This window comes from Cariama cristata, unplaced genomic scaffold, assembly GCF_000690535.1.
Source record: "Cariama cristata isolate BGI_N322 unplaced genomic scaffold, ASM69053v1 Scaffold43130, whole genome shotgun sequence".
Lineage (NCBI taxonomy): Eukaryota > Metazoa > Chordata > Aves > Cariamiformes > Cariamidae > Cariama > Cariama cristata.
In genome coordinates this window covers 21,905-39,722 of record NW_009597140.1, presented here as the reverse complement: position 1 = coordinate 39,722, position 17,818 = coordinate 21,905, and the positions used below count along the sequence as shown (strand labels likewise).

General features: G+C 35.1%; 1 protein-coding gene across 1 annotated transcript in view; it reads right to left on the bottom strand.

Moving 5' to 3' along the window:
* Positions 1-285: 285 nt before the first annotated feature.
* The window catches only part of LOC104155185 (sarcolemmal membrane-associated protein), a gene marked incomplete at both ends in the record, with an annotated part of 37,225 nt that continues 19,692 nt past the window's right edge, over positions 286-17,818 (bottom strand). The window contains 7 exons of the mRNA XM_009708755.1: positions 286-403; positions 1,716-2,036; positions 5,960-6,034; positions 6,812-6,934; positions 12,931-12,990; positions 13,259-13,339; positions 16,763-16,819. Coding sequence (XP_009707057.1) covers positions 286-403; positions 1,716-2,036; positions 5,960-6,034; positions 6,812-6,934; positions 12,931-12,990; positions 13,259-13,339; positions 16,763-16,819 — 835 coding nt within the window. The remainder of the gene's footprint in view (positions 404-1,715; positions 2,037-5,959; positions 6,035-6,811; positions 6,935-12,930; positions 12,991-13,258; positions 13,340-16,762; positions 16,820-17,818) is intronic.

Below are 17,818 nucleotides of genomic sequence, written 5' to 3'. Positions count from 1 at the left end.
ACGATATCTGCCTTATTGGCCTTCCCCCTAATCTTTATTCAAAGGCACTCAACTTCATCATCACTATCGTTAAGTTCAAGGCACTCAAAACACTCTCTAACATATAAAGCCACTAAAGCTTATGAAAGTGTGTTCAGCCCCATATTATGATATAAATAAAATTTCAAAACATTTATTGAAACACCATCAGACATTTAATATCACTTTTGGGAAGAAACAACAACAACAAACCAAACCTCTTCAGCTACTATGATACCTTCCTAGACAAATCCATTGTGCCCTTACCTAGAAAGCTCCTTCTCTTGTCGCTGAAGTTCAGATGTAAGCAACGTATTTTCCTTCCTTAGTGTAACACATTCAGCTTCCAGAGCACTCCATTCTGCCTTCAACTTTTCAAGTTCACCTGCAATGAATAAAATGTAATTGAATTGAGTAATATTATTTCATGACTGCTTCAAGTATCACCAGCTAATAAATGCAGGAAAAGCTGATATCAGTTGTAAATCTCAAATATACTTGATTATAATCATGTCACAGGAATTCTCTCACAAGCACCTATAAAACATTACAATATCTTCTACTGTTAGAAGGTTTGTGAGCCATTAAACAAGCTAGTGCTTTTTTTTTATGCAAGCTCTTTCTAAGGTACAAAGAAGTAGAAAACAGTCTGTTTATGGGTCTACTCTAGTATTTTAGAAACAGTGACAGAAAAGTGTATTCGAAGAAAATAATTGCCCAGACTTGAAAACAGCAAACAACTTGAATCACTAGATACTTTGCCTCTGTGACAAGGAACATACTATTCAAAGTAGTAATCAGAGAGTGAAAATGAGACCTTTGAAATAAATCAGTCCCTGGTAAAACAGATAAAAATCAGTGTTACACATGTCTTAGTAATACAATGACAGAGACTGGAGTCTGAACTGGAAAAAGGCTTCTCTGACAACTTCACAAAGATTAACAAATTCAGCACTTAAAGCATATTTTACATATGGCAGTTTCTCTGTGGCACGTACAAAGTTTCAGCATGAGCTTCTGAACTCTGTCAGCAGATTCTCCAAGACTTGAACCTATAGGCCTGGAGCAGTTGCTCTCAACCAGTCCTCATGAGATGTGGGTGCATTACAGGCAAAGTGAAACACAAACAAATGAGCCTAGAAGCAGCCCTATGCTGGCTCAGCACAACATATTTGTATCTCTCTCCATTATGCATCCAAAATAAAGCTTTAATTTCAATTTGTTTTAACATTTTTATGTTAAAAATCAGATGGTATCAACAGTTCTATTAAGCCACATAATACAGTTATTTGTCTCGAGAGAGGCTTTGCTAGAAACATTAAAAGGTCAGAAGCTATGCATTTACACAGAAGTTACACAAGTCTTTTTGCGAAATCTGCGGCAGTATCAGTCCCTCAAACAGTACAAGTTTTCCATCTTTTATAAGTGGAATTATACTTTGTCTACTCTTGATATCAAAGGGTACCTAAGCTAATTTAGGCATAATTGACAATTACTATTTAATGAAGTATACAGAACAGCTTTTGCAACACTACAAGCCTTGATACACATATATAAATACACGCCTGTGTATACACATTGACACAGTAAGTGACTACAGAGAAACAGACAAATAGTGATTTGAATAACTGACATTCATCAGATTGAGAAGGATGCTACTGCTAGCACTGGTCTGCGACATCCTTTTAAACAAGTACCTTTTAAGCGAGTAACCTCTTCCTTCTGCTGATCCTCACACTGCTGGCATTTGAGCTGAAAGCTGGCTTGCAGACTGACAATTTCTTTTTCATAATCTGAGGCATCTTTCCGCCACCGATCAAGTTCCGCTTGCACTGTTTGCAGCTCATCTTGCAATGCAGAAATATCTGTATCTCGTTCTGATGCTACCTTTTCTGCCACTTGTTGAAGTGACAATATCTCATTTTGAGCACTGACTAGTTCATTTCGAGTGCTTGAAATTTCGTTCTCCTTTTCCTCACGAAGATTCTCAATATCTTCCTGTAACCTTCGCAACTGAGCTGGAAAGCATATGTTAATGTTAATATTTTTTAAAACCTTATTTACAGAAAATCTAAAAAACATAACTCTCTTTCTCAACTTGTTGATGTTTAATAGAACTAAACAATCCTAATGCAATTGAAAAAGATATTAATCTTGTCAAATGCTGTACCCTTAGAGACACATGTATGTGGAGGTCATGTACTGCAGAGAGTCAAAAGAAACAAGACTTATAGTTGGACAAAACTATAAAACTAAAAAAAAAAAGGCAACTCTCTGAAACTAAGATTTACATACAACTTCATTTTAAGCAAAACAAGGATTATAGAACAAGGACACTGGGGGGTTCAGGGACAAGGGGAAAAGCAATAAAGGTTCTGTGACAAGCCAAACAATTGCAAAGCTACATTGGAAACATTTGCCTGTTCAGCAGTTAACTTGTGATGTCTATAAATATTTGAAGCATCTAATTTCTACTCCAGTCTCAACATCTAGAAAAGGAAATAAAAATTACTTTACTTCTTTGCAAAAAGCATTTTTCAAAGCACAAGATGAATTTTGAATTGAAAGGGATAGCTGCATTGAACATACTGGATTATAAGTAGTCCTTTAGCATTTACAGCTTACTGTAAACGTGCAGCAGTCACAAATACGCTAGGCTATTTTACATTTCTGCATGAAGTAAACCTTATAAACTATTCCCATTCAAAACTGTTTCATTACTAAACACATCTCTTCTCTGAGCACAGCTATTTTTTATAAACATGCATGCAAATAGAATCCAGTGCACACAGTTGAAAAAACCAAAAAGTACAGTACAGAGGAAAGGGAAGTATGAAAGAAAGAATAACAAAGTTACAGTTAAAACCCTGGCTGATGGAAGGGTTTAATCTGCCCAGTGGTTTTGTTTTGCTTATTTAAAGAACACATATCAGAGTTCACATGTATTTCATTGATTTTTAACATGGGAAAAAGCAATCATTAAATTAATGAACAATTGCTCTGAGAAAAGTGCAAATTTCTTAACATCACTTGAAAATCTAATATAAGATACTGTAGAGGGTCAGAATGACACATTTAAAGTTACATGCTTCAAAAGCAAAGGGCAAAGAGAGCACAGTGGAAAATATGGGGAAGATAACCAAGGCTGAGTAACTTTCACAGATTACTTGGATTGAGAGAACAAAAATAAATACATTACAGAAGATGACACAGAGAATGTGAGCGAGTCTTGCTGTAAACTGATATAGCAGAAAAACTACTTGAGAGACTTGCGCTTTCATGACAACTTATTTGATGTTTTTCAGTAGCTACATATACAGTAATATAGGTAGAATTCATATACAGGTACTATCTAGAAACTTCGCTGTTAGTTGATGTACAGTGAAGAAGAAAAATGCAACTTCTTTTCCCCTCCTCTAAATAGGATCCAGCAAAAAATTTAGCTTATTAGACAAACTAAAGAACCTATGAATTACCCAATTCCACACTCTGGAGGAAAAAAACAGTAGGGGGAAAAAAATATGATAGTTATTATATATTGTAATATATAAGAGAGATTACAGACAACAGTAAGTTAGATTTCACAGCAATTCTGTAGTAGATGAAACCGTCCATCTGTTACATAACAAAGACATTTACAGTGTGATGGATTTTTAAATATATGTGAACAACGTGAGGCATACCACCACCTCATTTGTTTCGAAATAGTTTCTACAGGCTTATACTAATAAAATAGCAAACAAAGTAGTAGATGAGAACAACTTGACAGTAATACAACACATTACATATTAACACTTGCCTTTCCATGTATCCTTACATTAGAAGCCTTGAACCTACCAAACCAGTATGTTGGAAACCACATTTCTAAAACACCAAGAACTACAACTTGCTAACACAGCAGGTGCCCATTAATGAGCAAAGGCACGATTTTTTCAAACCATATCTTCCTAATGTTATTTTCTTTATCAAGCCAAGCTAAATTCCTGCTTCTCGATAATGGCAGTATTTCAAAGAAATTTGGGTTTTTTCCTTCTGTCTGCATTGTTGATGAACAACTTGCCCTTTAAATGTTCAGGCACAAAAACAAGCATGCTATGACTGAAAATCCAAACGCATACAAGCGTTTCTAAAGTTTGGTGGAGCTGAAGAAATAACTTACACAGGAAAATTACTACCAAGAATACTGGAATGATTTCTGAAGCACTGGATGTAATTTGAAAGGGCAATTAGGAAGAAAGGGTCCATTACATCTCTTATGTAAGCCATTACCTCATCTAAACTAAACGCTTCACTTTTTTTTTTTTAAATAAGTAATGACAAGTTACTTGAATTTCCTTGCTTTACTCATCTGTTCACGTAAAGAACTTCACATGTAGAGACAAGATTCCAGTTGTTCTTGTGGCATTTTCTCTTCTCTATGACAAACATATAAAGCCATGTAGCGCTGGCTGGCCTTAAACATTGATTCATGAAAATACTTCAAGAAATGTTAGTGCATGAAGCTGGCAGGATTTTTTTTCTCCACTACAGTCCACAGCAGCTGCCAAGAGAGAATCCTAACAACTTTTCTCAAGTTGTGAGTCTGTTACACCCTAAAAGTCTGGGAAGCAGCAAGCATACAACGAACATCAGAACAATGTGAACTACAATGGAGAGAGAAGAGGCGGAAACATTAGCAAGACCTCACTTGAGAAGGGTTCAGGAAACAAAAAAGTACTGAACTGACAAGAGACATCTTGCAGTTAAGTTTGGCTCTGTCAAGCTTCTACTTTGAGTCTCTTTTTTTGAGAGGAAAAAAAAATAAATCTTTTTTTCTGCATAGAAATGACTATCAAATTCTAATTTCTAAGTTTTGCTACAGCATTTTTTGCTTGGACAATTTTCATTATTAGCAGCGTAAGACTCAAAATTAAATTGCTCCTCTTGTTCCGAAGATGAGTATTATATAACCTCCTCTTTCTTACAGGAGCAATGGCAGAAAACACAAATATTCTTTGCTGACATTCATATATAACAGAGCTATTATATAAGCTTCTCTAAGTGTAACTGGTATATGACAAGTACCACATTCCACAACAAACTACTGCCCATAAAGTAATGTGCTAAAGCTATTTTGATTTCCTAAGCAAGTGAGGACTGTCAGTCCATCTGCCTGTCTGCTCATCTGCCTTCCAACCATTGTTTGGGTCCAAACCAAATGATACACTGACAAAGATCCCAAGGTATGAAGCTCCTACAAGTTTCAAAACAATCAACAGCTGAGTAGATGTTCAAACTAATGCTTGCTCTAAGGAAGTCACAATATAACCCTTATTGATTTTACGGCTGGACAGCCTCTTGACCAATGAGCTCAGTCACATGCACAGGCTGACAAGTTAACGTGATACAGAATACACGACACAGAAGTTATGCAAGTCATGGGATTCCATTCTGCTATAATTATTTTGGACTGAAAAGAGCATGATTGGTCATACTGTTTTTTTTCTTCCAAAGAGCTTAGACAGTGTTTCTGTAGCAGAAATTTTACTGCATGCTCTCAGGTTGGATGTAGATCTGGATTAAAAATTTCTGTAAGAGGATCCTACCAATGAAGTGAAGAGACCGAGTAGCACAAAAAAAGACTAAACCTTCTGAGTGCTCTGAAGACAAAATAGTCACAGTAAGAATCCCTGGATCATTCAAAGCTGAGAAAGACTGAAGAGAGAAGAAGGAGAAGAGGTATCTGTTACATTACATCTTTTTGCATTTTCTAAGTTATGATTAGAACATTAGGAATTGACAGGAAACATTTCACAATAACATTCAAAGATATGGTGAAAGAAATCAGATTTAAAACATACACTCAATTAACATTTTCCTTTCTAAGTGCTTATGATACCATGGAAACAGCCAAAGCCATACATTTTCCCTAAAGGGTGGAGTGAAAAAAATTAATTCCTACCTTGCAGAACACTTATTTGCTTGTTAGATTCTTCAACTTGCACTCGATACGCTTTTCTCTCTTCTTCCAATAGCGCTATAAATGAAAGTGAAAATGTGCCCAAAAGTTTTTGTTAGTAAGAAGTATTTCAGCTGTGTAATTAGTTTTAGTCACAATTTCCCCTCAACTGAAAAGATTAAAACAATCAGTAAGTTATCAAAGCTAATAACTGTGTAAGTAGTTTATTAAAAAGTTAATATTAAGACATCATTCCATTATTGTGGTAGTATTACAATTAATTTGAAATTAATATAATCTGTTGCCTGATCCAAAACCTCCATGTGTGCTAAATGCAAACTGGTGTGGGAGGAGAAGAAAAAAAAAGCTGTAAATATACCCCATAAAGAACACTCAACAATATGCCATTAAACTGGACTCTACTAATTTCCTGTCAAAAACAACCCATAGTTTTGCTGAGGATAATGATACAGCTACCTATCTGGTAGGGTGAGCTAAACAAAGAACTACTACTGAATACATTAAATTATGTGCATTATCTGACTGAAATACAAATTAATCAGTATCGGAAGACTAATTTATTTTATAAGGATGAAATATATGGAGTTCAAGTATGTATACAATACTATGAAAATATGTTGGTTTGTCTTGAACCAAAAAGTCAGAGCTCAGTTGGACTGTATATAGAGTTTCGGGGAAAAAAAGCAAGTTTCTGACATTCTGTGCAGGACATGTGAATGCTATGAAACAAATTGATCTAACAGACAGTCAGCAAAACTGGACCCCCTTTTAAGACTACCTGATAAATACAATTTTAATGGACACCCTACACAACCAAGTTGATCTGGGTCTCACCTTGAAGTTCAAAGCATTTTTGATTACTTGTCCTAGCTAGCTCTTGGGCTTCAATCAGCTCCTTGTGCAGTTGCTGAATTTCTTGCTTAGCCTCAGTCTCTGATTGTGCACCCTGCAATTCATCTGATAAAAAAACATTTTCTTTAAATCATAAATTTGTACAACAATTTAATTTGCACTGCCAATGTGATGACTGGTGACTTTTTACTCAAACCATCTGACATTAAAGTAAACTCAAAATTAGATTAGGTAAATATTAGCAAAAATATTAATATACTTTTAAAAGGAGGAAAACATATGCAAACTTTAAAACATTCATTATATATAACATGCAGTATAAAACAAAAAACAGCAAACAAGAATTACAGAGTTTTTAAAAACACTACAGATTGGCAAGGATTCCTGGATTGACAAAAATAAGGAACAAGAAGCATAAGACAATCCTTGACGGAGTTTTCAACTTGTCTGTTTTTAAAAGGAAGCTACTCTAACCCTCTCTCCTAGCACACACCTATCAGCAACAACGCTGCGCCCCTGACCTCCCAAGCCCGACCTCCCAAGCCCACCCTCCCACAGCCCTGCTCCTAACAGCCAGTACCAGCCCTGGCAGGCCACAGGCCAGCACAGGTACGGGCCCAGCCCTGCACCGACCCTGGCTGATGCCCGTCAGCTGCAAGAGATTATGCAAAGAGTTGCTATTAAGTGGTTTGCTATTGCCAGTCGGCTTGCTACCACACAAGGCTTGGCTTCCCCCTCTCCCTCCCCGAACCATCACTGCAAGGAAAGGAAAAATTTAGGGAATTTTTTTAAAACAAAATTAAGAAAATTAAAGTCCACGCTCCTTATTTCACCCAGTGGCCTAAAGAATATAAAGCTAGATTTTGCCCTTAAAAGTTTTTTCAATATGTCTTAAAATATTAGGTATATCTTTAACATGATCAGATATCTATGCATGTTACTTAAACTCTAAATAAAAACATTTGTTCTTCATCACAAGTTTTGTATTAGCTTAAAATGCATATTAAATACCTCTTGGGCTTACATAGGACAACTTGCAGTCACAGACAAATTAAATACTTTCAAAGATGAAGTTTTGAGGGAATTTTGAGAAAAAAAATAAGTATTTGTAACTAATAAGAGTGTCCTCTAATGGGCACACACATGAAACTAGATGTAGTAACAAAGAGGAAGACAACGCTCTAGCCTGCACACATCTGCAATGCCAGGAACTGGCTCCAGGAAACTCTCATTCGCTAAATTTTCCTGAAGGAGTGTCTGTGCAGAAATAGATCTTTCAAATGGCACAAACAGCACTAATAAACTATATAGGTAGAGGGCTAAAACTTTATATAAAGCCTGTTAGGTAAGAAAGGTAAAGGAGGGAAATCAGTGAAAAAAATCCAGCTGTGCATCATGGGAGAGGGAGAACAAAAAGGTCAATGTGTTACACTGCTAACTGGTTAATAAACATCTACCACTATAGACCATATAGATTTAAGATAAAAGACACACTGCTTAGAATAAAAACCCCAAAAGATAAATTACTTTGGTTGTCTGGATCTTTCACTAAGAAGAAAAAAATAAATACAAGCTATAGTTTAGTTCATCATTATACTTTTGATATTCATATTTCACTGTGTATGTCACCAATAAAGTAACTATAAACATTTTTTCTATTTTCTTAATTTAAAAAACTGTTTATCAAATCATGCTGAAGTATTCATACTGTATCCCTCAAAGAAAATAGGCTATGCTTCTCCTGTTCTCACAGTAATGAACTGGTGGGATCAAGTAGAGCTGAAGGCACACAATTTCAGAACAAAATTATGAGAGCAGAAAGAACAAATAGGACTACATATTTCATCCAAATACTTTCTTTTTTAGTTTATTAGAGTTCCAAATCCACGTTTCTCTTTACTGAGAATGTTTTGTTCTTAGCTTCTCATGGATAAAGACTTGGGTCAATTAGGCTTTCAACTCTCCTTAATGAGACTGTTCAGAAGAAATGGATGAGGAAGTTGACAAATTATGCTCAAATCCTGCCTGATAAAGAAGCAGTGTCCCAAATCCAATGACAGACATCCTAAATGAACTTTCTGGTGGACAGTATTTTTCCAATCAACGAAAGCACACATCATAAAAGATAATACTGCTTCAAAGGAGATGAGGAACTCGACTCATTGGACAAAATAATCAGTTTAGCAAAGGCACAATCAAGGTAAAAACTCCTTCCTACTCAAATGCAATAGCGGAATTTCCACATGCCTGACACACTTCTAAATCAGAAGCTAAGAAATATAAGTATGTGAAAATGATAGCTTTTCAGTCTTACTCAAACTGAAATTTTTTTTAATGGCTTTTAGTTCAAAGCAAATATAGTTTTTGTGCTAACTCTAGTGTTGAAAAGAATTCCTTAATAAGTAGGACTGCTTTATTTATAAATAATAAAACTACTAAATATCATCAGGTTTAGAATTAGTTCCCTGAAGAAGCAAATTCATATCACAAAAACCTGGTTTAAGAACCAATGTAAAAGACTGCAAGTAAAAAAAAGTATTTGACCAATTTCCAGAAGTATTCAGCATTGGACTAACTGTTCTCAGAGAAGTCCAAGGAATTCTATCATTAATTAGAACAAGGTGCCAAAAAAAGTCAAATAACAACAGTTTGAAAACCCTCATTCACTTATTCTAGCTCATGAAAAATTTTAATCTGTGCTCAGATTGTTCGCCATGTTACAAGAAACATTCTTAATTAACACCACTTTTTTTCCCCTCCACACATAATGAGGTTTCCCTTAACATCAACTCTACTGCTAGATTTAAAATTGTTAAAGAGATTAGCATGATCTGTACAAATCATTCCCAAAGCACACGAAAATTTCCTCTCCTTCAGTCTGGCTCAAGAAAAGGAGTCTAACTCATGGGTCAGTTTTAGGGAAAAACGACCATTTCAAAATCATTAAAGAAGATGGTGGTGTCTGAAGGAATATTTTGCAATTTTAGGATCTATAAAATAAAATTTCAATAAATATTTACAAACCTGAAGATATTAACAGAGCTCTACTTGTATGTTTGCCTTTATATTTTTGTTTTGATAACAGAGATGATATAGAACCACATATAGGATGTAGTCTTAATTGATCCCATGTCTGTATGTGTCTGGACTGTGGAAGCAACTTTATACACAGGCTGGTATTTCTCCAAGTCTTACAGTAGTTCATTTTCAGATTTTTTGCAGAATTTTGCAGGATTTCTCAGGTTATTCAGATGACTATTTTCAGAGTACTCAAGTGAAGTCACATAAACAATTAAAACTCTTAGTTTTCTTCAGCTTCATAAGATTTGCATAAAGTAAACTGTATCATATATTTAAAATAAAGTATCTGGCTATTGCAACATAGAACAACGGTTCCCAAACTTTCTGAATCAACAGATCATTGCTGATTTTCAAAATTTCTTATGTAAACTACCAGTATTCAGCAAACTCTCAACTGAAAATACTTTTCATTAAGTATTGGATCAGTCTTGTAGTTACTATGAAAATATAAGCAAGTTGATAAGAACAAGACTACTAACCTTCCAATGACATTTACTGCTCCTTTCCATCTGTTTAACATTTACCTGTTTTAACTTTGAAATAATAAAGTCACAAACAGCCTGTCTAAATAGAAGCATCCAGGGAACTGCTATTAATGGCTAACAAAATCATTTACCTCATGGAAAAGAAAAAAAAAAAAGCAGTTCTACTAATCTTTTCCCCTTCCCTTCTTTGCTAGATTCTGACTTGTAGAAAGTTGAAACAAATCCTGAATGCACTCAAAATTTACCAATGGAAAACCCACTTGGAGGAAACTGCAGCAATTAAAAGTCTCATCATTTTCTTGTTCCATTAATTTGTTCTGTAAATTCCAACAGTAAAACAAAAAGGAACACTGCCTTTTCCAGCAGCTGTTTCCGCATTCCAAACAGCTGCCAGATCAGGAATGTTCTCACTCTTCCTTAATTATATGACTGCATAACAAACCCACTTGAAAATCTTGCCGTGGCAAATAAGATCCTTTTTAGGGCAAAGTCAGGCATGTGAAGTAGCTTTCTGACAAAACCTCAAAACTGTGGGTTTATAGGCAGTTCATAAAAATTACAAGGGCCAATGATTCATTGTATAGATTATTTTTTTTTAATGGTTTCATGACAGCAAAATAGGAATGCCCATAAATAGCCTCAAGAGAAAAAGAGTTATTCCAATTATTTTAGTTAATTGCAATATGAAATTCATTAGCAAAGCAGTCTATGCAAACAGGTATTCTTCTAGTTACTCACTTAAAAGTTCAGTAACAGTTATGGTTTAAATCTTCATCTGTGTAAAAAGACAGATGACGCAATAAGAACATCCACATTAGCAAAAGACTGCTTCCACATTACTACAGAAAACTTGATTTTAGTCCATTAAGAGTTCAATTAACCTTCCTTGCCAGTTTAATATACCCTGGACAGAGAAAGTATAACTACTCCTGACCCTTGCTGTGATAGTAGACTGTTCTAATCCAGGAAGTAGCATGCTCACAGCAGCCTTATCTTGGTCTTGGGACATTAAATGAACTTTTCTGACAGAACTTAGGAAGACTTCACTTGCATATAAGGAGAATTCAGGAATCAGTGCTTTTCAGCCTGAGGGGGTCCATGGACTACTTTTAACATATCTGCAGAAGATAACTAAGAAATCCAGCCAATTAGGAGTAGTCTTCAGTTGGCTATCTTAAAACTATAAGAATTAGAGTTAAAATAATTTTGACATGAGCTGAATTCAGTTTCTCCATTGTACTGTTTACATACAAAGGGTTGTTCCGGCTGTGAATTCTGTGCATGTGACAAAGCTCACAGGAAGGAAACTCCTTAATGTGTATCCAATTCTGGATTTAAAAGTTGTGATACTTAAAAAAATCATGCTTTTAAACCAAAATTTTTTTTCAAATAAAACTTGCTGCCAACCCCAAATTTATTACCAAAAATAAGACTATCATAGTCACTACAAACAATATTACCAGATTCTACCTTCTAACATAGGAAGTCACTGAATGTACTTGTTATTAATTGCAGACATAAGAGTAAAACCCAAACGGAACATGCTCAGTATCTCAAACATTCCTTTTTAAACCACTTTGCTGAACTGATATCCACTGGAAAATATCAAACTCTATTTTACTATTTCTGTTTGGAAACACATATAATACACGCAATTTTTGGAAGTCCTTCTGTCATAAAATCAGAGAAGTGTAAACAATTACAGAAAAAAGCTTTTACAGGTCTTCTAAATTTCATTGTGGTTTCCTGTCTTTCTGACCCATGAAGAACTGTAACATTCTTTTTACTTGCGATCCCAATGTAAGCATCATTTTACAGGTCTTACCAAAAGTGTAACTGTACAAAAAGCATTACATTAATTTTCACTATGCTAATGTGACAATATTTCACAAATTTTTTCAGCTCATGAATATGTAAATATTAGCTTGCTAATCAAGCTTTAAGTACATGCCTTCAGTGCAAAGAGCAGTAAAAAAATTTAATTTTATAGCTATGAAGCTCAAAGCTAAGGCTCAGCAATCACTCTAAATACAGTTACAACAGAAAATTCAAATCTTGATTATGTTAACCAAAAAAAGATTTTAGATTTTCTTTTTAAGCTATCAGGTGCAAACTAACAGAAACATTTCTGACAGCAATGGAAACTTTACAAGTAAAATTTGGCAATGGTTAAAACATGACAGTAATGAAAGAATCCCTCCTCCCCATAGCTATTAGCCCTAACTTAAGCGTATGCTCAAACTAATTCTCAAATCTGCTTGGAAGTTACAGCATGTAAATTCCTAGAACAGTGTTGGTAAGTGCAGCAACTAGCTTTATGCACAATTTTTTTCTATACTAACACTCACAAGTGTGCTTTTATATCACATCACCCAAAGGAATCATTACTGATTTAAATGCAACTCTTCTGTACTACCATGATTAAAACATTTGAATTTCAGCACTATACTTCAATGCACATTTAATAAAAAACAGGTAGAAAAAAGATATATATACAGAATACGCATCTAAAGTTACAAAAATAAACTTGTTTACCTTTTAGAAGAGCTACTTTAGCAATAGGTTCATTTAGATCTTGGTCATCCATTTGGGCATCTAAAAAAAAAAAACCACCCACACCTTTCAAAGAGCAGGTAGACTGTAGACGGTTTTCATATACGCGTTCTTTAAGCGAAGAGAAGTTTTTACATTCTTCTCACTTTACAATACTTAATTATGAAGTCACAAAACAGACAGTGCTGCTCTAAGCTTGCCTCTGGCTCCACATAATACATACCTTCTCCAGTCTTTTAGAAAATGCTTGCGATTAAATGATGTAATTCAAACTAACTAGATGTTACAGAAACCTCAGTTAAACACTTACCTGTAGTGTCGTCACTGCTTTTTTCCTTGCTTGGACTAAGAGTGTCTGACAAATCAGATTCTTTGACTCTTGCTGGATTCTCTGTAAGAGACAAGGAAAATCAACTACAATCAGTAAATGCTTTGTTCAGTCTCTTAATCATAATTTCTTCTATACATCTATTTATTTAACTACTGCTAAACGTCAACAGAAAACAACTTAGTTGCAGAAACACTAAAAAATCTGATTGTGGCTTATTTCTTTGTTAATTCAGGCTAAAATGGATTCAGCATCACTAAAGTAATTAATCTAGTCTAGCATCTAATAGGGGATACAACTGCTTCATGCACAGCTTGAACTTTTGTTAAAGCTGTATTCTTGCCAGCTGGAACTCTGGGGAAAAGCTGATTCAATCAGGGAACAAATAAGAAAAGAAAACTAGAACAATGCGGATACTGTAACAAGTCCGAAAGAAACTGTTGTTAAGAATAAAACTGTGCTTCAGTATTTTGGACAAATAAAATAACATCAAGAAGTCTTATATATATTGTGATGTTAAAAAGAAGTGTAGCATGAACCAGTAAAGAATCACAGCAATATAAATCAATACACTAATTTCTAGAAAGAACTTTCAGTTGAAATTGTATTAAGAGAACGCAGACTATATCCCTTCCACAAAAAAAATACATGAAATATCTGTTCATACACAATTCACCACATTATTACATGCAGTTTAGTGAAGCCACAGTTGGGTTTGTCTTGGTTTTGTGGTTTTGTTTTGTTTTTTCCATCAGTTCTAGATTTTTAATGGAGAGCAGACACTGTCAAAAGGTGAGGAGACTTAATTATACTAGTTCATCCTTTTCTCCACACAGAATTATACCTGACTCAGAGTCTAAATACTTTACGAGGCTGTAATTATTTTTTTTTTAATAACCATTCCATTTAGCTCATAAATAACCATTCAGTTTAGTTCTGATGGGTCCATAAAAGAAAGGCGCACCATCTCTGGTGTAGGCAAACCCAGTAAGTCTGTCAGTGAGGAACCATGTTACCAACATGCAAGTGCAGTTATACGTAATGAAGTCTTTCTTGGTTGACTATGCAGAGCCTTGGTTTGACAGCATCGCTGTCCACCCACAGATTAACAGAGGTTTCCTCTGAGTGTCAAGTTCCAGGTAGAGAGATATATATAAAAAGGCATCATTACAACATTCCCAGTATACAGACTTTACTTCTGCCACACATGCAGAAAAGCATGGTGAACACAAATAATTTCTTCACACATAGATACTGCAGATGCAACAAAAAACTACAAGGACATGAGAAGAAAGATGCACAGCAATAAATAAATCATGTTATACCAACAGGGTTAGCATATGAAAATATGTAAAAAATAAAGGGAGTAATGAGAAAGCTTGTGTGTATTGTTTTTTTCAAATAACAGGAGAACAACAAAACTAAACACCCCCAAAATGAAATACGTTAAGTGGAAACTGAAGACAACCTATGCACCCACGCGGGGAAAATAGCAAGATGACAACACGCAGACAGGTTAATAGGAAAGTTTTCTTCATCTAACATACAAAGTTTTCTATTTCTCTGTGCCAGAATAACATCCACTTGTATATCAAACAGAAGGTGGCAAGTACAAACAAAGCAGCTGATCAAGAGCCAGACTCTTCCTATCCTAATGTAACTGAAATCACTGCAGAGGAAGAAGGGGAAAGCACCCATACGCTTAAAGCACATTAGGGGGTCGGACCTGGCAGTTATTCCAAACCTATCTCTCATGACTTCCGTAGACTTCAAAGCTCACAATGACTGGAGTAGTTAAAAACTTGACGTTTAGGGGTGGTTCTTTGCTAAAACAAAAAGGGTACTTCTCTATTTTTAGGAGTAAGTTTTTTAACTAATATCTAAAGATGTTCTGATACAAAGCATTTTACATCTATCACACAGAATCAAGCTCACAAGATTGCCATTAAAACTATAATAATTACTAAACCAAGTAATACATTCCTTTTAAAGTATTAAGAAAAGCATATCCTTAAAGCCTCACCCATGTTGTTTATGTTAGTGGCCAATCCAGAAGTGCTAAACTGAGCAGTATCTGTATCCAACTAACTTTACCATATCTGGTCATACATGGAAACACAACCTTCTTACTCTGTGCGAAATGGGAGGAACAGTGCAAGTTCCAACTGCTAAATGAATTCTCTCTCCCCCACCTCCCTCTCGTACTCCCCTCCCACCCACCCTCTGGTACACCAGCTTCTTCCTCCCTCCTATCCTCCTCCCCTGAAACAAGGAACAAGATCAGGCACCAGAGGAAAGATGCAACAGTGTCTACACCCAAAACAGCAGAAGTCAAAAAGAAGAATGATTTAGAAACCTGTTTCTTATTCTGGAACCAGAGTCATAAGCACAAACCTCTTTCCTGTACTATATTAATGTCACAGCAGTGGTCCTCATTTCCCATAATAAAACTGAGCTGAATAAATATAGCCAAAATGATGAACTATATTAAAATGTGTTGACATCATACTTACTTGATGAGTTAGATTATATTAACAAGCACTAAAAATAGCTCACCGCTTGGCAAGATAACTGGCATGCAAGTGCTACATTACAGTTATTGTATGCATTCTTTTGCCAAATATGGCGTGCTGTCTATAGCTTACTCATACACAGAAACAAATTAAAGGTGCAATTTCATACATGAAGATAAATTGAAAAGTCTCTGAAATATCAGAGCATTTAACAAGCTAACATTTATTCAATACAGTAATACTTTGCAGAAGGACAGAGGGTTAAGAAATGAGTTAGTATGTCTAGACGTTAATAAAAAGCTACAAAAGTGGAGTCAGCCTTCAAGTCCAAACAATCTTACATTATTAGACGCATAGGAAATACTGATCTACACACTTTGCAGCATTCCCGATTTTGGCACTGCAAGATAAGGATGACTGTTCCTTGACAAAATAGATCTTTTCTAACTAGCTCCTTGCATTTTACTTGTTTTATACAGAAAAGAGTTAGAGATGCACAAATATATATTACTTGAAAAAGGCACATTTAGGAGGTTAATAGTTATTTTAAAGTTATGAGGGTGTAAGTTAGAAAAAAGTCAAATTAAAATACACTTTTATTTAAAACTTAAAACGAGACCTCCTATAATAAAACTAAAAACCTGTTTGAAATTTATGCAGGCATTAAAGATTTAAATCAGTTTACAAAAACTGATTTCAATTTTTTTTTTAAATGCACATTCAGGTAAGAACTCGGTCAAAATCGAGACTAGCATTTCATGCACTCAATCTTCAAAAATCATTTCCTTTAAATCTTTTTACCCTACAATAGCATTTGGAGCAGAGTTCAGTAAACAATATACCTCCCCTTTATTGATTTTTTTTCTTAAGTAAGCATTCAACAAAACTCAAACTGCTAGTTTAAGACAGAACATGCACTGAAGTGACATACAAAGCATGCTTCAAAAACAGTTAAATAAACCAGAAGTCTAACCTTTCAAAAGCTTTGTTTCTTCCACTTTGGTTAGATGTCCTTCATCTATGATCTTGTCTGCCAAACAAAATAAGTGTTACTTTCCAAGCTCAAATTAAGCAAGCTTTCCCTGCACGCATCTACGTAGACTACATTCCATGACCAAATTAAAAGCTGATAATATTACTTCCTACTCAGGCTTGAACAAAAACTTTATTCTGGCATGGAATAATGAAACAGAGCACACAAGCCCACTAGAACTTTGTGATAAAGTGCATAATTATTTCTCCTGCAATTTATTAGCTTACATTATTAATGCTTCAGGTCACTAATGAGAAGTTAGGAAAATTAATTTTTATGAACTGTAAAAAATATAACTGAGAGTAATAAATAATTAATACATTTCTCAAGTTATAGTTATCGAAAAAGGAATTCTAAGAGCTGGTTGCCTGAAATAGATATCCACCCGATACAGCAGATATCTAGAAATACGTCACAGTAAAACAGCAATTGAGAAGCCACCTCCACATTACAACTGCTTTAACAGTGCTTATGACAGGTACACAGAAATAGCCTTTCTTAGCTCAAAACTTTCAGAAAGCTGCACAAAATTCCAAAAAATTGTGCATGTATCACATTCAAGTTCACTAAAAATTGAGTTTACATAGAGCACTGACAGCGAAGACTATTCATGTATGTCAAATGCATAAAAACCTAAAACATGGAATATGAGACTAGATTGCTAACTTCATCCTAACTCCAGCTAGGACATCAAGGCAAACAGTAAGACCAAGGGAAGAACAGGTCTGGATTAATCAAAGACACTAAAAGAACTACTGAACCAGTAGTTTAATTAATTTCTTTTTCAGAGGCGATTTCATTATTTCAAATTCCTTAAGAACTGGCTAGTGATGCCAACACGGCAAAATTAAAGGGTCACGTATCTTACAGATCACATCATCGATTTTTACGCAGTAGACCTTGTAATTTAGACAATGCTGAAAGCTATTAACACCCACTGAAACACCAGGCTTGAAGCTGTCTCTCTCTCTCTCTCCACTCTGCACTCTCCCTGCC